The 24380-nt window shown below is 39.9% G+C and overlaps 2 protein-coding genes and 1 long non-coding RNA gene across 6 annotated transcripts in view; 2 read left to right on the plus strand and 1 right to left on the minus strand.

The window, feature by feature from the left end:
* The window catches only part of LOC120439369, a 115622-nt gene that overhangs the window by 55297 nt on the left and 35945 nt on the right, over positions 1-24380 (plus strand). The gene's annotated exons all lie outside the window — the stretch shown is intronic.
* Positions 8714-12215, minus strand: LOC120439376. Of its 3 annotated transcripts, XR_005612605.1 has the most exons (5): positions 12069-12215; positions 10930-10988; positions 10768-10846; positions 8968-9138; positions 8714-8888 (listed from the first exon to the last, which is right to left on the minus strand). It is a non-coding gene; the product is annotated as an uncharacterized LOC120439376 (long non-coding RNA). The 3 variants fall into 3 exon arrangements; XR_005612604.1 differs by having other exon boundaries at positions 8714-9138; XR_005612603.1 differs by lacking the exons at positions 8714-8888; positions 8968-9138 and adding an exon at positions 10424-10546.
* On the plus strand, positions 14872-20752 carry LOC120439367. Of its 2 annotated transcripts, XM_039610291.1 has the most exons (9): positions 14872-14956; positions 16357-16410; positions 17395-17539; positions 17899-17948; positions 18055-18405; positions 18489-18575; positions 19661-19738; positions 20008-20142; positions 20226-20752. In XM_039610291.1, exons 4-8 carry the CDS (start codon positions 17906-17908, stop codon positions 20133-20135), a joined length of 687 nt encoding a protein of 228 aa, XP_039466225.1. In that variant the 5' UTR covers positions 14872-14956; positions 16357-16410; positions 17395-17539; positions 17899-17905; the 3' UTR covers positions 20136-20142; positions 20226-20752. The 2 variants fall into 2 exon arrangements, with proteins under 2 accessions (XP_039466225.1, XP_039466224.1); XM_039610290.1 differs by lacking the exon at positions 14872-14956 and having other exon boundaries at positions 16219-16410.

Raw genomic sequence — 24380 nt, forward strand, 5'->3', positions numbered from 1 at the left:
TCTATTAAAATAATAATTTATTTTGTATGAGAAAGGTTTTGAGTTAAAGGTAACCAACCTGTCATTATAGCCAAACTGTTCCCTTTTATTTTACAAGTGGTGTTGTTTAAAGTGTTCTAATAATGTTTAAGAGTTCAACTTAAAAGAAGACTAACAAGGGGTGTAGTTAAGCAAACTGTTGCAAGAATCAGATTGTATTGAGAATTATATGTTTGCCAGGATCGCATGTACATATAGCAACAACTTGTTTATGCAGCAGGTTTGGTGAAACTTGTATAATGTCAGTAAACACAGAAAAATCACATATTGAAGAATGCAGAGAACAAATTGATTCCCTTAAGGGAGAGCTGAGTAGATTGAATGAACAATTGAAATTACAGACTGATGATGTTGAAAGGGAGAAATTGGAGTTACTCATAGGTGATATTCATGCTAAAATAGAAATCAAGCAGAAGCCTGCCTCTAATACTTCAAGACTAGAGCCCAGGAAATCCTCAAGGGAGCGAAAGTTAACGCCCAAAATGCTAGAACTTAAGCAACAAGAGTTTTCTCAGAAGGAGAGTAAATTTATCAAACTATATGAAAGCTGGAAAGAACAAGTTAAAGCTACACGTTCCAAACTTAAAGAAGAGTGCTCTGACCAGGAATTAGCTGACATGATGGATACTGTCGAAGGGCTGGAGACACAAGTGAAAAATACATACGAAGATATAAGATCGCAGTCAGCCCCTTCTACTGAGACTAGAAGAAAAATTGATTCCTGCACAGCAGTTACAGCGGACTTGATGAGAATACTTAAAAGCACGTATGAGTGAAGTGGGGCAAGAAGAGTTTGATGCTAAGGCAGAAAATGCGAGACTTCACATGGTGCTAGACAGAGAATATGCTCAGTCAATATTTGGGACTACAATCTCCCGACCTTCTGTACGTAGCTACCGCTCAAGCTGTTTATCGGAGCAGCAAAGCATCAATGTAAAAAAGGCAGAGTGTGCTGCACAGCTTGCCGCGAAGCAGGCCGAGATAGAGATGGAGGAGGCTATTGCTACACAAAGGCAAGAGCTTAAAAGACTAGAAAATCAGCGAGATCTTCAGGTAATAACTGCAAAGCTAAAAGCTTATTCTCAAGCAGATTCAAGTGAAGCCTGTGGAGAAGACAAAAGCGCACGCAGTGAGGTAGTCAGTTGCCCTCCATTAGCTCCTGAAGAAATCATACCAGAGAAAACCTACAAGAATAATAACAATGAACAACCAAACAATAATAACAATGAGTCATTGTTAATGCAAGCCTTGCATGACACAATGGTCCTCACCAGACTTCCTGCACCTGAGCCCCCAGTCTTCTCAGGGGACCCACTTAAGTTCTTAGAGTGGAGCACTAGTTTCAAAGCTTTGATAGAACGGCGATGCACAAATCCAGCTGACAGGTTGTTCTACCTACGCAAATACATCAGTGGAGAAGCACGGTCTGTATTGGAGGGAAGCTTTTACAGAAAAGATGACCAAGCATATGACCAAGCTTGGGAAGCTTTGAATGCTCGGTATGGCCACCCCTTTGTAATTCAGCGTGCATTTAGGGAAAAACTGAACAACTGGCCAAAGATTGGTTCAAGAGAGTCGCTTAAACTGAGACAGTTCAGTGATTTTCTGACAGCCTGCAGCAATGCTATGCCATACATCAAAGAACTGCAGGTGTTAAATGACTGTGAAGAGAATCAAAAATTGCTCCAAAAACTTCCTGACTGGGTGACTTCTCGTTGGAACCGTCATGTCACAGTGCAGTTACGGCAAACAGAAGAATATCCAAGCTTCAAACAATTCGCTGACTTTGTTGCACAAGAAGCGGAAGTTGCATGCAATCCCGTAACATCATTTCATGCCTTGAAACACACTGAAGAAAGGTCAGCTAGAGACATAAAGCGTCCAAAGGCTAATGCATACATCACAAATGTGAAAGCATCAGACAGAACAACCACAGGATACAGCGGAGTGGAGAACAATTCAAATGAGGCTGATATAGAAAGAAAAGCACATGCTTTGCCATCAAACTCAGTCACATGTATTTGCTGTGGAGAAAGCCATTCTATTCACAAATGCCAGACCTTTGTTAAAATGTCCGTGGAGAACAAGAGAAAGTTCATACTTGACAATAACCTGTGCTTTGGCTGTCTCAGAAGAGGACACAATTCAAAAGACTGTAAGCGCAAGGCGACTTGTGGGGTTTGTAAAAAACATCATCCAACAGCTCTTCACGAAGACCGTCCAACGACTGCAGTGAACACATCATATAGAAAGCAGGCAGAAGAAAACATGTCTGCACTTTCTTGTTGCATGGACAGAGGAGATGGTGGGAGCACATCCATGATAGTCCCTGTGTGGGTTTCTTCAGCCACCACTCCAGAGAGAGAGACCTTAGTGTATGCTCTATTAGATACACAGAGCAGCAACACTTTTGTAGATCAAGGGGTATGTGAGGAGATGGGGATGAGTTTAGAGCCAGTGAAGTTAAAGCTAACCACTATGATGGGAAGAGATTCCATTGTTCAGAGCGAAAGAGTTAGTGGGCTCAGAGTTAGAGGGTTTTCCTCCAAAAGCTTTATCAACTTGCCGCTTGCCTATACCAGAGACTTCATCCCACTTGAACGTTCACACATTCCCACCTCTGAAACTGCCAAAAGATGGAAACATCTAATCAGAATAGCACAGGAGATGCCCGAGTTAATGGATTGCAAGATCGGACTGTTAATAGGCTATGACTGTCCTAGAGCACTGGCACCACGGCAGGTAATCGCGGGAGGTGACGAAGAGCCATATGCAATCAAGACAGACCTGGGCTGGAGCATTGTTGGCAGTTCACAAAAAATGGCAACATCAACAGAAGTGACAGGCCTGTGCCATCGCTTATCTGTTAAGGAACTTCCACCCTTGACACCAGCAACCATCATCAGAGTACTTGAGTCAGATTTCAAAGACACAGCTCCTGGAGAAAAGAGCATATCACAAGATGACATACAGTTCATGCAACTGCTAAATGAGAAAATACACCAGAATGCTGATGGGCACCTAGAGATGCCTCTTCCCTTTAAGGCACGCCCTCAGCTGTCAGAAAATAAGCGTCTGGCTCTGGTGCGGCTTAAGCACCTGAAAGGGAAGTTTGAGAAAAACCCCAAATTTAAGGACGATTACGTAAGGTTCATGGACAATGTGTTCAAGGAAGGTGATGCTGAAAGAGCTGAAGATGATCCCAAAGAAGGAAATATGTGGTATATTCCACATCAAGGCGTCTATCACCCAAGAAAACCAGAAAAAATCAGGGTTGTGTTTGACTGCTCTGCAAAGTACAGTGGCACAGCTCTGAATGATCACCTCTTGACTGGGCCTGACCTCATCAACAGTTTGACTGGAGTACTCTGTCGATTTCGCCAACACCCAATTGCAATCATCTGTGATGTAGAGAAGATGTTTCACAGATTTCATGTAAACAGAGAGGACAGAAATTACTTGCGATTCCTGTGGTGGGAAAATGGTGAAACAAACACAGAGCCAAAAGAATATCGCATGAAAGTCCATCTTTTCGGGGCCGCATCCTCACCAGGCTGCGCAAATTATGCAATGAAGTATCTTGCGAGCCAAAATGAAAGGGAACATCCCACAGCAGCCAACTTCATCAGAAGTAGTTTCTATGTTGATGATGGGCTAATCAGTGTAAAAACTGTGAATGCAGCCATTGAACTAGTGAGAGATGTGCGGAAGGTGTGTGCAAAGGCAAGACTACGGCTCCACAAGTTCATATCCAACAACAGAGAAGTCCTGGAGTCAATTCCAGATAGTGAACGAGCTAGTGGAGCCCAGGATGTGGACATCAGTCATCATGAACTCCCAGTTCAGACTGTGTTGGGAGTAAGGTGGAGTGTAAGCAGTGACACATTCTCCTTTAAAGTTGCCCTGGAGGAGAAATCAGTAACACGACGGGGAATTCTGTCCATTATAGCCTCTGTGTTTGACCCATTAGGCTTCTTGGCTCCTTTCCTTCTAATAGGAAAGAAAATTCTACAGGAAATGTGTCTAAAGAGCATTGGATGGGATGAGCCACTGCCTGGTGAATTGAAGCCACAATGGGAGAGTTGGGTGGCTGATCTGAAAAACCTGCAGAGGCTCCAAATCCCAAGATGCTTTGTACCTGAAAGCCTTGGGAAAGTCCAGAGAATAGAACTCCACCACTTTTCAGATGCGAGCAATCGCGGGTATGGTCAGTGCTCATATATCCGGGTGGTGAGTGAAGACAGAGTGTATTGCTCCTTAGTCATGGGCAAAGCAAGAGTTGCACCCACGAGAGTTGTAACCATACCAAGGCTGGAATTAACAGCAGCAGTGGTGTCCTCAGCAGTCAGCAGAATGCTAAAAGAGGAACTGGAGCTCAAAATTGACCAAGAGTATTTCTGGACTGATTCACAGGTGGTTTTGGGCTACATTAACAATGAAGCCCGCAGATTTCACGTTTTTGTTGCTAATAGAGTGCAAAGAATCAGAGAAGCAACTGATCCAGCACAGTGGCACTATGTTGACACCAATCAAAATCCAGCGGATCACGCTTCCAGAGGCCTCACAGTAGCGGAACTGATCAGTTCAAATTGGCTCATTGGACCTCATTTCCTGTGGGAAAGAGAGTTTGTCACACCAGACTCAACTCCATACCTTCTGGTAGGTGATCCAGAGGTCAAAACGACACAAATTCTACAAACAAAGGTAGTAGAGGACGGGAACTTCTTGGAGAGACTCAAAAGGTTCTCAAAATGGCATACAGTAGTAAATGTAGTTGCTAGGATCCAGCAACTAGCCAAAAGAGCCAATGCAACAAAGGGTATTAATGTGGAAGACAGGAGAAAAGCAAGTCATGTGCTTATAAAATTAGCACAAGAAGATGCTTTCAAGGAGGAAATACAAACACTGAGCCATGGTAAATTACCACAGAGCCATCCTTTGTTCCAACTTGACCCAATAGTGCAAGACGGTGTTCTCAGAGTAGGAGGGCGGTTAAGGAAGGCTTCCTTACCGCTTGACTTGAGGCATTCAATAATCCTACCCAAACATGGCATAATTACACACCTGATTTTAGATCAGTGCCATGAGAAAACCCAGCATCAAGGCAGAGGACAGACACTTAATGAGCTGAGATCAAATGGCTTCTGGGTTGTTGGTGGGAGCAAAGTTGTGGCTAATCACATTAAGTAATGTGTTACATGCAGGAGAGCTCATGAGGCCAACAGAAACACAAAGGATGGCTGATTTACCGCCGCTCGTGTTGACCCTCACCACCATTTTCCTATTGCGGGATGGATTGCTTTGGACCTTTCCATACTAAGCAAAACCGCAAGGACTATAAGGGGTATGGTCTTATATTCTCTTGTTTGTCCTCTAGATCAGTCCACATAGAAATGTTGGAAGATCTCACGACAGATGCCTTCATAAATGCTTTACGGTGTTTTATAGCTATTCGTGGAGCCATCAGACAAATCAGATCTGATCAAGGAACAAACTTTGTTGGGGCAAAAAATGAACTGACAAAGGCCTTAAAGGAAGTAGATAAGGACAGACTGTCTGCTTACCTGGCCAGGAAACAGTGTGACTTTGTTATGAATGTGCCTGACGCCAGTCACATGGGAGGTGTTTGGGAACGGCAGATAAGGACAGTCAGGGGTGTCTTAACTAAGGTCCTTTCACAGAGCGCTGGAAGATTAGATGATGCTTCTTTGAGAACATTTTTCTATGAAGCCATGTCGATTGTTAATAGCTGTCCTCTCACCACCGACAGCATCAGTGATCCCAAAGGCTTAGAGCCACTCACCCCAAACCATTTACTCACCATGAAAACCTCTGTACCACTGCCTCCACCTGGAAAATTTGTGCCAGAAGATCTGTATGCCAGGAAAAGGTGGTGCAGAGTTCAATATTTGGCAGAGCAATTCTGGAGTAGATGGAGGAATGAGTACCTCTCAAATATCACACTAAGACAACGCTGGCACTCTCCAAGACGAAATGTTAGAATAGACGACATTGTCATTGTGAAAGAAGAAGGAATCCCTCGGAGTGAATGGAAGCTTGGGAGAGTACTGGATGTTTGCAAAGATGAAGACGGTCTGGTTCGAAAAGCCAGAATACAACTAGGAAATAGAAAACTATCGAAAGAGGGTGAAAGGCTCAATAAACCATCCACTCTTGAACGCCCTATACATAAATTAGTGGTCCTAATAGAAAATAATTAGAATGTTCCAGTGGAACTTCTGTAAATGTGTATGGGATGGTTAAAGTATTAGACTTGACTTGCAAGTTGGTCACAATTAAGTACTGTTTGGTTCTGTAAATTCCTAGATTTATTCAAATTACTCACATTTCATAAATCATAGTAATTTGGTGGGAGTGTAACTGTCCCTGAGACAGTTAAAATAAAGTTGTTTATTTCATATGTTTCTGTGATAGAGAGATGCTTAATAATTACAAGATAAGTTGATAAAAGTGTAAAGTTGATTAAAAAACATGTCTAAAATATGTGACAAAATATGGGTTTGTAAAGTGCTGTAAAGTTTGTATGAGGTAGAGTTTGTAATGGTCACATGACCAGAGTTTGGTTGAGAGCGCAACCATGGCATGGTGAAGCTAGCATGGATACAGAGCTACAGATGCATCTACAGTCGCAACGTTAATGTCATTCTGCATGTGGTCCAAGAGGCGTATGGTTTCATGTATAATGTTTGTATAATGTTGCATACGTGTTCTACACTGGTAATGAGAGGACATTTTTGTGATATACATTATTGTGCATTTTTTCTGTTCTGCTTGCACAAGACTGTTTATGGACAATGATATGAGAGACTGATAAGCTCAAACAGTTATGTTGTAAACTTTGTGTTTCTTCAGTTTTCACGGTGTCTGAAGACAATAAGAGTCAGAGAGAGAGAGGAATAAATTTCCGAAGACATCAGTATGATGCGTGGCCATTCTTTGTTGGACCCCTGTAGTTACATCACGGACAAACAGTATCCCACTTTCTGGATTTTTAGTTCACAAACACTTCTTGTAATGACTAACTACTCCTGAAATTTTGGAGATGTTAGCTCTGTATACAGTAAAGTTAGTGGGATACAAATAACATCAGGCTGATCCTGCCACGATTTTTTTTTCCCCCCTGTCCAAATCACGGACAATCCTACAGTTGTTTATGTTTTTGAACCCATTTTGCACTGAGAGGCAGTTTTTGAAAAATGTATTGATAGCAATGTTGAATATTATTACACAGGAAAAAAACAACTGCACTTAAACTAATTACTCCTCTGTCTTTTCAAAATCGAGGGACTGTGTGTGTTAAGCGTGTAAAAACTGCAGATAGTCAGATTAACAGTAACAGTATTTTGTCTCTATCTGCCATTGTAGAAATTCATCTCATGTAAACAATAACGTGGCGCACAGCGTGACGTGAAAAAATGCACATACCTTTGACGTTGCGCAATGAACTCCGTATTCCACGTCCACACGTAAACGCAAAAACTGTTTTCGAAAATCTCCAACCTGACAGAGTTTTAAAAAATCTCCGTTATTGGTGATTTGAAACGCCGTTTGTGTGTGGACGAAAGGCCCAATCGCATAGAAAAAGCTGCAGTTAAATTGTATTTGTTTAAATGTTTACTAAATGTTTGAGGTGTGAAATAAGCTGCAATGGACAATGTAGTTTGAAAACAAAATATGGGTGTGTGTGGTTGGAGGATGTGTTCGTGGGGGCAGTTTAGGTGGTGGGGGGGCACGAAGATTTTTTGAGAAAACAAAGGGTCGCCTAGCAAAAAAAGTTTGGGAAGCACTGTGTTAAAGCATCACATGTACAACTACAACTCAACAGCGCCATCTGGTGGTTTTATGGATTAACAACAAAGTTAAAGAAGAAACTGTCCAGCACATATACACTATAACTTGCAGTCCCATATGGAAAAGATATATATAAATCTTATAAAGTTTGTATCTGTCTTGTGTGAAACTTGTATGAAAAGCATACAAGAGTGAAAACAGATATAAGATTGCTAGAAAAATTATATAAATGAAACTTGTATGTTTTGGATACTTACTAAAACAATATATGAAAGTAATGAGAAAGTGGCCACTTTCATGAGTAAATCATATAAGCCTTTTATGATTCACTATATGAAGTAGGCCACATCTTATGCAAGTCTTTTATAGGTTTTTACTATTTCTTTTCCATATGGGGTGATACAGCTAAACAGAGTTTAACCCTTTCACGCAATGTGGTCAATGCTGTCACGGGCCAGCGGCACAAGGTAAGGCGATCGTGGCTCAAGAGTTGGGAGTTCGCCTTGTAATCGGAAGGTTACCGGTTCGAGCCCCGGCTCGGACAGTCTCGGTCGTTGTGTCCTTGGGCAAGACACTTCACCCGTTGCCTACTGGTGGTGGTCAGAGGGCCCGGTGGCGCCAGTGTCCGGCAGCCTCGCCTCTGTCAGTGCGCCCCAGGGTGGCTGTGGCTACAACGTAGCTTGCCATCACCAGTGTGTGAATGTGTGTGTGAATGGGTGAATGACTGGATATGTAAAGCTTTGGGGTCCTTAGGGACTAGTAAAGCGCTATATAAATACAGGCCATTTACCATTTACAAGGTAAGTGGGATGGACACAAGTGCAGAATCCAAACCGGAAGCGAGAGTGAGTGAACCAAAAGGTTTATTTCTCTCCCCACAATTAAACACAAGCCAAATCAAAATGACGCCACTACACTAGTGGACGCGCAGTCAAAACTAGTCAACTAAAGGAAAGCTAGACAGCTGTAGAATACAGCTGTGGCAGTGGGGAGGTGGAAGCTTGGGCCGGGAAAAGTACTATGAAGTGACCGGTGCACTGTAATGAGAGGAGAGCACAGTCAGAGGGGTCCAGCAGTCAATCAGCGATCCTCCACAGTTAAACTGAGTTGCATTACTTGGTTTCAGGTGGAGGGGACAGGTGGGGCGCAAGGCCCGGATGAGGTCGAGGCGTGGGGAGGCAGGCAGGTGAGAGGCGGGCTAGTTGGCGATGCTGTACCAGCAGCTGGGGGCCCAGGTCCAGGAGAGCGGGGATGACTGAGGCGAGAACCCCACTCCAGGAGCCAACTCTGGAGACAGAAAAAAACAGTTAAGTTTTCTCTATTAAGAGAGCTAATCCGTGAGCGAACATAAAAGGGAAATGGATTTTGAAATGAGGAGTGGAATCACCATTTTAGGTTTTAAAAAACATTTTGAAAATCAGTTTTTTTTTTATTTGGAATTCAAAAATGAATTTACAAATGCAGAATTTCTTCTACAATTCTTTATTTCAATGTGTGTGGGTCTTGTGGTCCTCCATAGTATTCCTTTTATAATCCAGAGCATTAAACATAGTATTTATACTACTGCTTTTAAGCAAAGCAGTCATTTTTTTTAACTTATTATTTTTTTAACCTTTTTGCCTTTATTACCTTATTATTATGAGGTTGTTACTATTTAAACTGTGTATAAAAATATGAAAATTAAAACTCACAGACATCACCTTGTTATTTTGTTACTATTACTAACTGGTTTTGCCTGATGGGCATGTCTTTATTTTCCACATTATTACCCCCAATTTTTTGGCCCTTAATATTTAATTACATAAATGTCAGTGTATTACTCAGCTCTAACCACTGTGGCTTCCATTAATTGAATGATTATTACTGAGTTGTGATACCTTAGAAATGACCACATTCTTGTTCTGTCACTTTATTACTCAGCTGTAATAGAAAGTGCTACCCTCAGTGGTAGTGGTTGACTACGTTATGGAGATCTAGACTGTAAACCTTCCTTCAGAGCTTCAAAGCAGCATGAAAATAAAGCTGCAGACACTGAATCTGGTGTTGACATTTATTAAACACAGTAAAACAATAAGTCCTCTTTACAGTGGTTGGATTATTTCTGTGTGTGCTCACGGTGAAGCTGATTGAGGTTTCTTCTCATGTTCAAATGCAGAGATTCTACTAAAAATATATATATTAAAGGAAAATTAAGAGTTTGCTGACAATTGAAACTAAGGCAGTCGGAGCAGCAGATCAGAGAAGAGGATAGCTTTCATATCCAACAATCAGTCTTTTCTTCCTTTTCTCTCTGAGCTAAATCTGAAGACAAGATTCTGCATGAAATCATCAGTGAGTTTAAATGCAGTTAGATATCTGCTCTCATCAGCAGTTAAATCGTCAGTTAAATTAATTCATACTTTGCAAAAGCACTTTACAAAATGTTGATACTTTGAGGAGCTTGATAAAGGAACATCTGTCCAGGTGTTGATCTGTAACACTGAAAGGACATAAGTGGATTTTTAAAAAATGCATTTATCATAAGAAAAAAAACTGTTCCACTGAAAACAAACACAAATGCATACCCTTATTTTTGGAGCTTCGATTGCTTCCTTCAGGCCCCACAGAAAGAATAAAACTGCTGCAACGAATATTATAACTACTTGAGCATAGGCCACTATCACATCCAGTCTTGATTCTCTTTCTCCATTTGCTCCTGTACCAAAGTATAAAACTCATTTAAGCCCATTTTTTTCATGTCTAGTGTTCACAACAGGAGCAGCACTTCATCAATGGAGAATTTGTAGAAAACGACATTATGGTCAGAATAAGGTAAATCCAGCCTGTATTCACTGTTGCCCAGTCATTTTAATGAAGAAGTACATTCATAGTCATGTCATGCAAAAAGTTTTTTTTTTTTTTAAAGGGCTCACCAACCTTTATTAGGTGTAGTTTCAAATGTTGATGTGTTGAGAGACACATAACTGCTGAGAGGCCACATCCAAGACAAAAGTCACTGTGAAAGAAATTTGCATTAGTGTCATGACAAACTACAGCACCAATCACTGGTGACTTTAAATAACGCAAAATAAATCTTACCATAGGGCAGGAGCTTCCACATCATCAATCTGTCCTCATAGTTAGCAGCCAGATCACAGCTGTAAAAATAATAATGAGAGAGAAAGTATTGTTTTCTTTTTTTAAATCGAAGAGGTAGAGGGAAGTCAAACATACAACTTACAAATCACTCTGGTTCATACAAAAAAAGTCTTTGCACCTTGCAATGCCTAGAAGAGGAAGTTGTGTCACCTCTTGAAACTGGGGTAAACCACCAAGTAAGTAAGTAAAGTTTATTTATTAAGCGCTTTTCATAAACAGGTAGTCACAAAGCGCTGCACACAGAGATTAAAATAAACAGTATGATAAATAGCAAAATGCACAATATACACAATATAGAGTTTAAATGTAAATTAAAAATATAAAAATGTAAAAAAGCATTGTTCAACAGAAAGCTTGTTTAAGCCAAACCTCATTTAGTCATGTTTCAAACATCTACGCTTCAGAGGCTCGACACAGTGTCGTAACGTCAGTATAGAGTGTCTCATCCCTACAATTTAGTGTAACTTTGTCTCTCTGTGCAGGCCAGAGCCTTCTATACAGTATGTCACAGCTTTAAAGCAGAGTTGGTTTGCTGAGATTGGGGTGATTGCCGGTGCCAACTACAAACACAGTGGTAGATCTTTGAGGACAACTGCTGATCCCTGTCAAATTTGCCCGTGTGGGATTTATAACCAACTTGAGGCATAGTTGGCTCTGGCCTTGGACAGTGTGTATTGTCCGTTTTGCAAGTTGGGCACTGGACTGTTTTATCCCTTCCTTGTTTTATGGTCACTGAATCAATAAATTATTTTTAGAATTTTATTTCTGTCACCTTTTGCGCACGTCTGAAATGGCTGGTCACACCTAGAATCTGTGTTTTACATTGTCTGCAGAACTGGTTCTGCAGACAATGTAAAACACAGTTTCAGCAGTTTCAGCACATTTCCACCTCTATCCTAACCTGTTGCACATCCTTTCCTCGCCTAGCCAATCAAAGTCCTTTTTTTCTCTCTCCTTACTGAGACGATCCAACCGTTTAATGAATGAATGAAAAGACAGCGTCCGTCACAACAGAAGTACAAGAGACTGCAGGTGAAAATAAACAAGAAATCACTGTGAAACAGCGTGTACCCGCTTACCCTGCGATGACTATGGACAGGGCACCGTGGGAATAAAACTCTGGTGCGAGCAGGAGTGACGGACGGAGCTACATCCTCACACATGAAAAGGAAACACAAATGTAGCACAGAAACAAACTTCGTGCTCCTACCGTTTCCTCTGTCAGATATACCGCTGTCGTCTTCAGTGAGCCGGGGCAGTGAAGCCCCGCCCTCTGTAAACGTTGCCTTCCCATCTAGCAATCAAATTATTCTAAACTGATTCGACTGATGAGTTTTTATTTCTTTTTTCCTATTTTTTTCAGATATCACAAATGCAATTCATTTTTGTCCAAACTCACTGTTACGTTTATTTTGTATAAAAGATACGTGATCTAAAAGTTTATTTTTCATGATCTTACTTCGGTCTGATGCTGAAGATGCAACTTTAAGACAGTTTTTACACATCGGGGAAAACAACGTGTGCCCTAGTGTACATCTGATTTATCCATGTGCTTGTATTCCTGTGCAGGTGAAAAGGTTAACTGTTGTTATTAACGCGAGGGATGGGCACTAGGAAAACATCCGCACCCACAATGTTTGTCTAGTGTGCGTGAGACAAATAACAGCTCCTGCTGATCAAACCGCCCGATCAAATGTCAGTTCTCGTCGGGATTGGGAAACAGTATGTAAAGTTAACTGGCTTTAACCGATTTCAATTCCTTTCCCCCTTATTTTTCAGGTACTTTGGGTTTTTAATCAAACGTATTCTATTAAATATTTTCTATTTGATTTTATTTACTGTCGTTTGTTTTACTTTATTTAGTCTCTAGTGTTAGTTAATTTTGCGGTTCTGAATTTGTTTGTGTTTTTAGTTTACTTTACTCTTAGGTTTTGATTTATTTTTGCTCGGTTAAATTCCCTTAAGCTATACTAACAAGGAGACTGTGTCGTGTTTGGAAACACGGCTCCAAAGTATGTTTGGAAACACCCAGGTCACGTGATGGTGGTTAATTGCGGTTTTGGTGCACTCCGCCACAAATTCGCCAGGTGGCCTCGCTTACCTGCTGCTTCCAGGCAGGTGAGGCGCCTGCAGGATTAACTGAGTCATCCTGGCTGAGCCCTGCTGTTACTGTTACTGTTTAATCGCGACAGTCCATTTCACACTGACCAACAGCTTTTCAACCTGAGGAAACACATTCAGAGGCTGTTCAAGGAGGTTAAAGAAACTTGGCCTGTATTTGTATAGCGCTTTACTAGTCTCTAAGGACCCCAAAGCGCTTTACACATTCAGTCATCCACCCATTCACACACATTCACACACTGGTGATGGCAAGCTACATTGTAGCCACAGCTGCCCTGGGGCGCACTGACAGTGGCGAGGCTGCCGGACACTGGCGCCACCGGGCCCTCTGACCAACTTCATTATTATTATTAGTAGTAGTAGGAGGAGGAGGAGGAGGAGGAGGAGTATATTACTGCTGTGGAAGCCATATCTGGTGACATGGGCATGATGCTTTATTCAGATTGAACCTGCGTGTATGAGATTTCACGTCACAATAGTTGGAATAATAAAATAATAATAATAATGATAATAATAATATTTTCTTGAGAGTTAGTACGAAGTAGGCCATGTGCAATTAATGGATTTTTTCTTGTTTTTTTACAGGACGAATCGTCCTTCAGTTTCTGACTGAGCAGTAAGTGGGGGAAACTCAATGCAGCTGGGTGAGGCGGAAACAGCATGAACTTTGTTTCCTGTTAGAGGATCAGGATCAGGAAAAGGGATGTCAGGGTTAAATAGTTTATTTCATAGAAATTGAGCTGGACATGGGGTGTATATGCGTGGTGTGTATGTGTGTGGTAGAAGGAAATGTCCAGTGCACGGTAAGCCGCGGAGTCAGCAATTAAATCGGAGCTGGAAAGGCAACAGGTCCTGTGACTGTAATTAACTTCTTCACCACCAGGTGTCACTGCTGGGTTTCCCAACAGACTTTATAGAGCATTTTCTACTGAAAGTTGGAACAATAGAGAAAAATAGAACTGAGAAATGTCTGCCTCTTTTATTGTGACACTGAAAGTTTCTTTTCAGATCATTTAATAAATTTACAGCACAGAGCACCTCTGTCTCTCTCCGTGCCAATATTTATTTAATGACATTCTGCATTTCAGTGATTGGATAGTCTGTATTGATCTTTACAATCCACAGCAAAAACAATAATGAGATCAGATATTGTTTTATTCCTGACATGTGTGTGCGCTGTAAAAAACATGACTCAGGTTCATAAAAGAAAATGTTATTCCCCGTGCCTCACCTGCCTGGAAGCTGTAGGTACACCACCTGTTTCAACTTGAGTGAAGTCCCAATGCCGCAGTTAGCCATGGTCACGTGACGTGGGTGTTTTGACCCACACCTTGGAGCAGTGCTTCCAAACATCTTAGCTTAGAAAGCTCGACACAGTGTGGAAATGTCAGTACTGAGCACCCCACCCAAACTCAGCTCAATAGTGCTCAATAGTGAAGCTAGTGCTTCATTACAAGCTCCTCTGTATCAAATCCTGCCTCTGCTACAGTAACTGTAGTCTATCTATCTATCTAGATATAGATAATATAGATACTGTTTAAATAAACATTGTTTATTCGAGTTCCTTCAAAAACCATTAAATACCTCCAATAAATGAGCGGAAATTGAGGTTGTATTGGTGTCAAATTTTCCATCAATACAAACAGAAAGCATCTGTTCATGGTCTAGTGCGTCATGCATACAGACGTCAACAGGAATTTTGCTTCAACAATTACACAACAGCCTCAAAGCAAATTGGTGACAGCAGTGCCTACAGTACACATGACTGCAGCCTCCTCAGAAACCAGTATGAAGGGCTGAGGACTCCTCAAGTATCCAGCAGCATCTAGTATGTTGTGTGTTTCAGGTTTGTGACCTTCACTGTTTGTGTGTATAAATTGCTCCATGCTATGAATTTAAGAACCCTAACATTAAATATAAGCTGAGATATGAATTGTCATCACTCTGAGTTTTTTGTAACACCTTTACCCTCCTCTCTGTGCCTTCAGTCATTTGCTGTCATTTGCTGGGGAATCCAGAGACACGACAAAGAGTCAGGGACTGGTTTTAGTTTTACTGCCAGGTTAGATGCAGGTTTATGATGGTGGGGTCACAGTCTGGTATGAGGCATTGAGCTGGAGGTCAGCTGAGTTTTCTTAGTGAACCACTTGTTGTAGTCAAATGTTGTGAACATGAGTAAAAATCTTGTCGGTTGGATTCTTGACTTTTTAGTTAACATGACCCAAAGAGTCTGGGTAAATAGGGTCCTGTCCAACCAGGTCTGCTCCTCGACAGTGGTTTATGCTCTCGCCCTTATCATTTATTCTATACACAAATGTATACAAATATGTGTTAGCGTAAGTTTGAAAATTGGGCCATTTTAAAGTAAGCAGACAACTTTCAGCCTGCACAGGAAAATCAATCGAGCCACAGCTCAGTTCTTGCTGAGTTTATCATGTCCTCGATTTGATTTCTTAGAATGTAATGGTTACACATAAATTCTACCAGATGGGCAACAATGAAGCCATTATAAACTGTCATTACTCCTGTTCTTACAGACAGAGTTATAAATAAAAGAAATATAAGTCTCTATATGACCACATTTTGCTTACAAAGTTTTCTAAACAGTTGTTGGATCCTTGAACACTTCATACAAATGAACCTCCTAAAACTAAGTAACAGATGAGACTGTAAAACTCAAATAAAGTGCGTAACAGTTTGTCAGCTGCTCTGATCCAGTTTTACTGCTGTGTTCACTGGTAGGGCGGAGTTATTGACCTTTAACTAAAACTGAAAGAAAAAATGAAACAAACAAAAATAAGCGGTCACTTGCCACAAATGCCTCACCTCACTGATAGGAGAAGTGCTGAGTACATGTTATCTTATATTGTCGTGGCTTGAAAGTAAAGCTGAATACAAATCTACTGAGAGAGGAAGTGACAACAAGAGTTTGCATTTGATTCTCTTGTTGGTTTTGTTGTGTTCCTGTTTCATTTGAATAAATGTACCTGTTATTTTATGAGCAGGGTTTATTTATTTATCTTTAAAATGTCTTTGAGTGTAGGTAGTAAAGAAGCAAGTCCAAAAAAAGTGACATGTCCACTTTACTGTAATGTAAATGTTTACTCACAGTCTGTAAAGCAGGGTGTGACTGGAATTAGCAGTTTTGACACTTTGTGTTTGTCACGTGTCTGAATAGACAGGTTTAACAGTGAGCTGAAGCTTCTTCTTTATCTGAAACATTCAGGCTGTTGTTTGTTCTTTCAGCTCATTAAATCAATCAGAAAGTGGACAGATCGCCGGTCGCTCTCCTACAAATAAGTAAGTAGACTTTAAAACATCCTGTGTGAACGTGTGTGCTCTTGTTGTTTACTTTTTGGTGCAGGCCCCTTTTAAAAAAAGACCGTATGGTATGTGGGCAAAGCATGATCAGTTTCAGGCAGCGTCGGAAAAGCAAATAGCTACCATGACAAAAAAAGCAGGACAGAGACAGGAAAGCAGCTTTTGCTCATGTGATGCAAAACAAGAAACCCCACGAGGAGTTTTATGAAAGTGCGCAACAGGAAGTAAACAGCGGCGCAGCGGTGTTTACAGTGCTACTAATTCTTAGGCTATAATAATAATAATAATAATAATAATAATAATAATAATAATAATAATAATAATAATAATAGTAGTTCTATTACTATTATTGTTATTATTATGTTGCTTTGCTTTTGTTGTTTATCTGAATTAATGACATGACACGGTAAAAACATAAATAAGGAAACTTAAAACCAACACAGATCCCTTGACCTTGATGTCTCTTTGAGGCCGTGTTGACCTCATTTATTTTTCTACTGACAATCGACCCCGCTAATGTTCAGCTTCAATTCAATTCAGTTTCATTAATATAACACCAAATCAAGACAACAGTTACCTCAAGGTGCCTTATATTGTAAGGCAAAGACCCTACAAAAATATATATAACAAAAACAGAGAAAACTGCAACAATCATATGACCTCCTATGAGCAAGTGTTTTGGCAACAGTGGGGAGGAAAAACTCCCTTTTAACAGGAAGAAACCTCCAGCAGAAACAGGTTCAGGGAGGGGCGGCCATCTAATAACTAATAATTAAATGCAGAAGATGTATAAATACAGTGAGCAAAACAGAGGTGACTGAAGAAGAAACATGCAATGCATCATGGGAATCCCACAGCAGCCTAGGCCTACTGCAGCATAACTAAGAGAGGATTCAGGGTCACCTTATCCTCTCCGGTCTGATGAGCTGAACTTGTTTATCTTTTCTTTTTTTCCTTTTACAGGTCATTGTAATACAGGTGCATTACAGTGTCACTTTAGCGCACCCAGTAAAGTCAACATGAAAAATTTAGCTCCTGTCTTCAAATGCAGAAGAGCATGTAATGGTTGGTAGAGACAGCTGCCAGAGCCGGAGAAACGCAAGAACAGGTAGAAAACGCAGCCTAAAAACAACTGAACATGTTACTGGACTAATACTAAACAACACACTTCACTCTGATGTCAACAGACCATTTTAAATCTTATTGCTGAAACATGCACAGAATTTTGATCATGGTTTGGATCATAGACGTACATTAATTCATGTGCTGATTAGCTGCACAGAAACTGTGTCTGGGTATACTCTGTGGGGAAATCACTCAGTGGTTTTTAAGCTGATGAAAAACTTAGTGTGAGACAAAATGTGAAATATTTCCACACTTCTGTTTTTATCTTGATATTTTAATGATTAACGTTTTAATGATAAAAGTTATTTATTAAAACGTTCTTCCTCTGATTCATTCTCACAGAGAGAAGATGATCAGGATCCTTCTGTTTCTCAGCCTGGCGTCCTCTGTCTGTGAGTGTTCACATTTAAACACAGTTATCTTTTGATAAATTCAAATAAATAAATAAATCAAAATGATAAATGAACACACAATAATGAGGTGGTGTCTTCTCAACAGGGACGTTTGTTTTGAAAAGGACTCCGACTGTCTTTGAGGCCAAAGAGGACGACAACATCACCATCAGCCTGGACAGTCAGCTCCAAGCTGACGTGTCTCTGGCTGACATGATGTGTGTTTTCCACTCAGACGCCACTAAGATTTTGTTTAAAATGATCAGAGGAGTGGAGGACTCTGAATCTCAGGATGAGCAGTTTGCAGGACGAGTTCAGACTGACAGAGACGCTCTGAGAGGAGGACAAATCAGACTTCATCTGTCCAGAGTCACAGCTGAAGACTCTGGAAGCTACAGGTGTGACGTGTCTGCTGACTACGACAACAGCCTGAAGAAATGGAGGCTCGAGACAAATGGTAAGTTGACTCCTTTATCTCTTTACTACTGGACTGTAGCTACAATGTTCAGATTTTCATCTAATTCAGATTTTCATCCTCAGAAAACTTTGTTATAAGTGTGGGTCAAACCTCTGATGGAAACAGCACTTATGTCTCACTCAAACCTCTGATATTTGGACCACCAAAAGGTAAATCAACAATCTTTATCCACAGTTCTGAGGACCCTTTTCAATACATCACACTTCAGTCGTCTAAAAGGTTTGGTGTCAGAAATTTACAGTGAATTGTGGAATTATTCTGTCAGGGGCTGGTTCTATGACACAGCAATTTGAGTGCTTTTTGTAAATGTGTGTTTTATTATAAATATATGTGTAGTTCTGGTGTTGCATTATTAGGTTTTAGTTGAATGTATTCTAGTTTAGGTCCATCTATGTGCTCTTCTGTAAGTCTGTTCTGGTCTTCTCTAGTTAGTTTGTCATGTATTTTCTGTCTGTGTATTTCATGTTGTGTAGTTTGTGATGTCATGCCAACGTCTCTGTGTTTCCTGTTGTACTTTGAAAGTCTAGTATTCCCTTGTTCAGTGTGCTTAGTTTTATAGTTCCCCTGTGGTGTCATTATGTTCATGTGTTTCCACTTCCCCGATCAGCCCTTGTGTGTATTTAGCCTGTGTGTTCCATTCAGTCTTTGTCAGAGCGTCTGTGTTACCACGTCGAGTCGTAGAAATCAGAGCAGTCATAGTCTTCATAGTTGTCACTATGTTTTGTCACAGTTGTCTTTTAGTTTTCCCAGTATGGGTTCCAGTTTAGTTGCCACTCCTGTTTTTGCCTTTGTTCATGTTTACCAGCCTAAATAAAACAGCTCGCTTTTGCTTCAAGTCTCCTCTCCGTCTTCTTCCCTGTCTGCATTTGGGTCCACCGCTTCACCACACCGGAGTACCCCATCGCGACATATTTAAGTTAAAATTGTCTGAACTTCAACACAGGGTGACATCTCACAGGAAATACATGCTATAGATACACAATTTTAAATAACATGATGTACATAATGCAATCATTTATCTTTTGGGGCAAAATTTCTTATTCATAATCAAGTTTTTCATGCTTCATTTATCAAAAAAAGCATAACAACTTACATTCATCTATTCACTAAAAAAAGTATTTTTGATTGATGTATTTGGTTTTGTCTTTTTATTACATCTACTTTTGAACCTAGTGTTTTTTTCTGTTTCTATTGTTTAAGCTTTCCTGTGTATACCTTTGTTTTATCTGTACAGGTTTTGCGTCTCTGCACATGATTGTGAGAAAAATAAAGGTGGACAAAAAGAAACCTTTGATTGCAGGTGATACTGAAGGTAATTCAGGATTTCCTTTGAAAGACGGTGGTGGGTTTACTCATTGATCAACTGCAAAAAGATTTGCTAACTGTGGCATCACACAGCTTTCTTGCTGCACAACAAGCCCAATTCTTACCCTTAAAGTCTAAATATAATTTTTAATTTCTAGATTTTTTCCTTTTTGCGTTTGTATTTGTCAATTGGCTGATTTCAGTGCCTGTACTGTTACGTCCCTTTTGGTGGCTTTGATAAAATTGTTTATTTTATGGTCTGTTTTCTCCACACAGGTCCAAAGCCAGCAGAAGAAAGGCCATGTCATGAAAAAATCTCATTATTTGTTCTGATGGCATTTTTAAATGTGGCAACTGCAGGAGTTGTACTACTTTTCATAAGAGGTCTTTGTAACCTGTTATGATGGCAAGGTACTCTGGCAAACTTTGGATCTAAATGTTTGACTCATTTGTCCTCATTTGATTTAGTCTGACTGTCCCGTTTATTGTTACAGATCAACACCACATGGAAACGTCCGCACTGTGTCTGTAATAAAACGACCTAAATCAACAGTGACTTCCCTGCCTGTTAATGTTGTGAATAATTGAGTTTTAATTCTACTGCTGTGCTTAAAAAATAAATACAAAAATAAAATAATATAAGTAAAAGAAAGGGAATCTTTGCACCTGTAAGATTTCCTTCAAAAACGGAAAAGTCATATGTGATGTTACAACACTGATTCTTAGCTCTAAGTCAAACAAATTATTTTAGAAAAAAAACATCATAATAGACCCAGTGAGTTATGGTGTCCGTTTCCCAAATACATGACATACTTTTTTCTTTAAAATATATGTAAGTAAAGCAGATCATGGAGTCAACAACTGAAAGTTTCAAATTATACTGCATGCACTCTTTTGTCACTGACTTTGGAGTACTCCCAGAACAGAAACACTAATTTTATCCACCCCATCTAGCGCTGCAATTACACTATAATTTTAGGCGATGGGCTGCATTGTTGAGTAGTATTATCTTTTTTTAATTGTTGATTTTGAGAATAAAATCTACATTTAAAGAATAACATGTAAATACTATTTTGCATGTGTTTTTTCTTCTGAACAGACAGTTTGTCGAACAATATGTTTAAAATCCAACAACACTACATCAGATGTGACACTCAGATACCCGTTGCTGGGATAGGAAACCATTTTTGGAGATCCCCAGAAAACACAAAGTATCTCTTTGAGGTCCAACCCTACCTTCATTGTTCATTCTTATTTTGTCATGCCTGGCAATGCCAACAAATTTACCAATGCTTTAGGATTCACTGTCACATAACCAACAGGTGGCAGCAGCACCCACAGTACACGTGATCAGAAACCAGTATGACAGGACTCCAAGGCCTGTGGTGCAGGGCTGTGTCCAACTTTTTATGAGCTCTATGCAAGATTCTGTTTGTGGACTGTGCAATTAAAAACCTGCAGAGAATGATAACAAAAGGTCAACAATGGGGCTCCTTTGTTGACTTTAGTCCATATGTTATTCTTGAAATTTAGTTTTTATTCTCCAAATAAACATTTAAAAAAACACACAATGCTACTCAATAACAGACACTGCATTTTCTTCAAAAATGATTATTTTAAATGTAAGAAACTTAAACTTAGTTTTTAAACAGCCCTGCTAAGATTGGCGACCTGTCCAGGGTTTACCTTGCCTCACCACAGGCTTACCCATAGGGAGTCATTTGATTTAGGGGTTGTTTGTGTTTTCTTTGTAGTTTTGTAGGTTCTTTACCTTATAATATAAAGCACCTTGTTGCTGTTATTTGGTGCTATATAAATAAAACTGAATTACAATGAATAGGGCCTATCCCAGCTACCCTCATGAGCCTGGTATGGACAAGTGGAAGAGAATGGATGGTTTTCTTAAACCTGAAATGTAAAAACATAAAAATATCTCCCTCCTGCCCTAAGACAATAAATCAATAAACTGGGGCATTTTCCAGTTGAATGGAAAATAAATTCAATCATTACAGTGAATAAAAGAATGCTCAATATCCATATAAAGGAAGAAAGAACAACTCAAGATAGAAAGAAAACAAAATGGCATAATAGCTCAAATTAAAATATAGTAAACATGCATCTATCTTGTTTATTAAAGGAGAGGGTCTATTTGATAAGAATACTGACGCTGTAGTTGGAAATGAATCATATATAAGTCTCTATTCCACCAAACTCCTGCTTCCTGGCTTTTTCCCCTTTCAATTAACTTTAAGTGATTGAGTTCTGTATGCCTTTATCACTCTCTCACATTGTTGGATTTTTAACATACTCTTTTTTGCACTGTTGCTTCAGTTCATTGAGGCTTGCAGACATGTATATGCACAGCTGGCTTGAAATTCCGCTACACCATTTAAATACAGTCCAGGTCTTTTCTGATTGAGCCACTGCAGCCTCTTGATTCTTTGCTGGTGTGTTTGGGATCATCGCCCTGTTTAAGCCAGGTTTTAGTTTTCGGACAGATGGCTTTACATTTGACTGTAGAATACTTTGATATGCACCAGAGTGCATGGCTGACTCAGTGACTATAGAGCGCACAGATCCAGTGGCTGGACAGCAAGCCCAAATCATCCCCCTTTCATCACCGTGCAGACATTTGGTATGATTTGTTTGTGCTGGTTTGGTTTTCTCTGAACATGGAGCTATGAGTTGCGGATATATATCCCCACTTTGGTCGTATTTGTCCAAAAAGCATTGTTCCAGAAGTCATGTGTTTTGTCCAGCTTTGCAAACCTAAGCTGTGCTGTCATGTTCTTTTCAGAGATGGGAGGCTTTCTCCTGGGCATTGCATGGTCTGACTCCTGCAGTCTTGGGAAAATTGTCTTGGTGGACCTGTGTGGTCCTCCTCATGTGGGTCCAGTTAGGTTTTTGTTGTCTGATTTTTTTGCTTCTGCCTTATGTTATGTTTACATTAACACAGCTCCATTTGGGTTTTTTGTCTTGCTTTCCGAGCCTCACATTTGGATCCCACTCTGCCTGCCACACAGCGGAGCCTCGACGATAAATGTATAACAGCGAGCGCTCAATACTTCTAACAAAGATAAACAAAAGAAAAAGACAAAAGACATAGAGAGGAGGAAAAATGTCTTTTAACAAAATGAGATTTTATATATTTCAACGTGATGTCATTAAATATAAAGCAGTGTTAGATTTGTATTGTTTATTGCCATTTATGCTTAGAAATATTTACTCATATATGCTTAGAAGTATATAATCGATTGTGTAGTGATAGGAGGTTTGATCCTTAATAGTCTGTAACAACTGTGTAACATGAAGAGGGGAGTGCTTTCACTCCTCCTCAGAGTGTTCTGGCATAGATCACACGTCTCCTAGGAGAGGTCGTATCTTCTCCCGCTGATATATGGTATAGCAAACACACGTATATCTGTTTGAGTCTAAGAGCCTTTTGTTTAGATGGACCGCTAGACTCCTGGCACCAGCTTTGGGGAGTCACATTCCACACACACACACACACACACACACACACACACACACACACACACACAGACACACATACACACAGGGTATTCTTTGTTCACATGTATACCTATGTAAGAGGTCATATGTTAATGAACCTATGCATATTCATGTAACCACAATAAAAGAGCAGTGTTACGGGAGAGCGGACGAGAGCAACTGGGGTCAAGTGAAGGAACGGCACCTGTCCAGTTCTCTCCCGTGCACGTGAAACATAAAGAACTTGCCTACTCGTGTCTTGCTTGCTGTGTAATTACATTGTCTTCAACGTTCCAGCGAATAGGTTCAAGCTACAAACCTATCAAGCAGCACAGCAGATAATACAACAGAAAAAGTCATGAGACCACAATACATAGTCAAAATGCTGGGTTTGCCTACGTAGGTACTCAGTTAATCGTAGTCTAACAACAACACCTGTTTCTAAACTTAACTCTGTATTATTAATGTTTACTTTGATGAAACACTGCAGTTTATGCTCACGGTGTTCAGGTTAAAGTACAATGTGATTGTGTGTTTGTTGAAATGATTCAGAATATGTTTTTTTCAACTGTATTAACATCAACTTCATATCCTCATGCTGATTTCTGGAAATTCAGAGCTAACATTTTACATTTAGACACCAATTCTGCCTGATGTTTTTTTTTTTTTTTTTTTTTAAATGTTGATTCTGATGTTTCCAGGCTTCTGGTTTTAAGAGTTAACATAAATAAAGAAGCCATTTTTTAAATGAGTTGAGTTCATTTCAGGAAATGTTTGAGCAGTGTGTGGTTCTTCTTTAACACTCTCAGTGTTGCAGTCACATGTTAACAAGTGAAAGAAAATAAAAATTTGTTTACACATTTACTTCTTTTGTCACTTTAACCCCCCAATGTCCTTACTCTTGTTTTCACAGACAGTTGGAGTTATAAATAATATAAATATAAATCTCTATGTGAAAATAATTTTATCAGAAAGTTTTCTAAATGGTTTTTGGATCCAAAAACACTTTATTAGCCTGTGATATCCAAATAAACCTCCTAAAACTAAATAACTAAACTAAAGTGAGACTCTGACACTCAAATAAAGTGCGCAACAGCTTGTCAGCTGATCTCCAGTTTTACTGCTGTGTTCACTGATACAGCGGAGTCATTGTGCTT

The sequence above is a fragment of the Oreochromis aureus genome, linkage group 3 (genome assembly GCF_013358895.1).
Source record: "Oreochromis aureus strain Israel breed Guangdong linkage group 3, ZZ_aureus, whole genome shotgun sequence".
Lineage (NCBI taxonomy): Eukaryota > Metazoa > Chordata > Actinopteri > Cichliformes > Cichlidae > Oreochromis > Oreochromis aureus.

What these genes read in the sequence shown, in the direction of transcription:
- LOC120439367 (XM_039610291.1), top strand. Translation starts at nt 17,906, where the DNA reads ATGATCAGGATCCTTCTGTTTCTCAGCCTGGCGTCCTCTGTCT. An exon ending in ATGGAGGCTCGAGACAAATG is followed by an intron (nt 18,406 to 18,488) that starts GTAAGTTGACTC and finishes TTTCATCCTCAG; the next exon opens with AAAACTTTGTTATAAGTGTG. An exon ending in GATATTTGGACCACCAAAAG is followed by an intron (nt 18,576 to 19,660) that starts GTAAATCAACAA and finishes TTATCTGTACAG; the next exon opens with GTTTTGCGTCTCTGCACATG.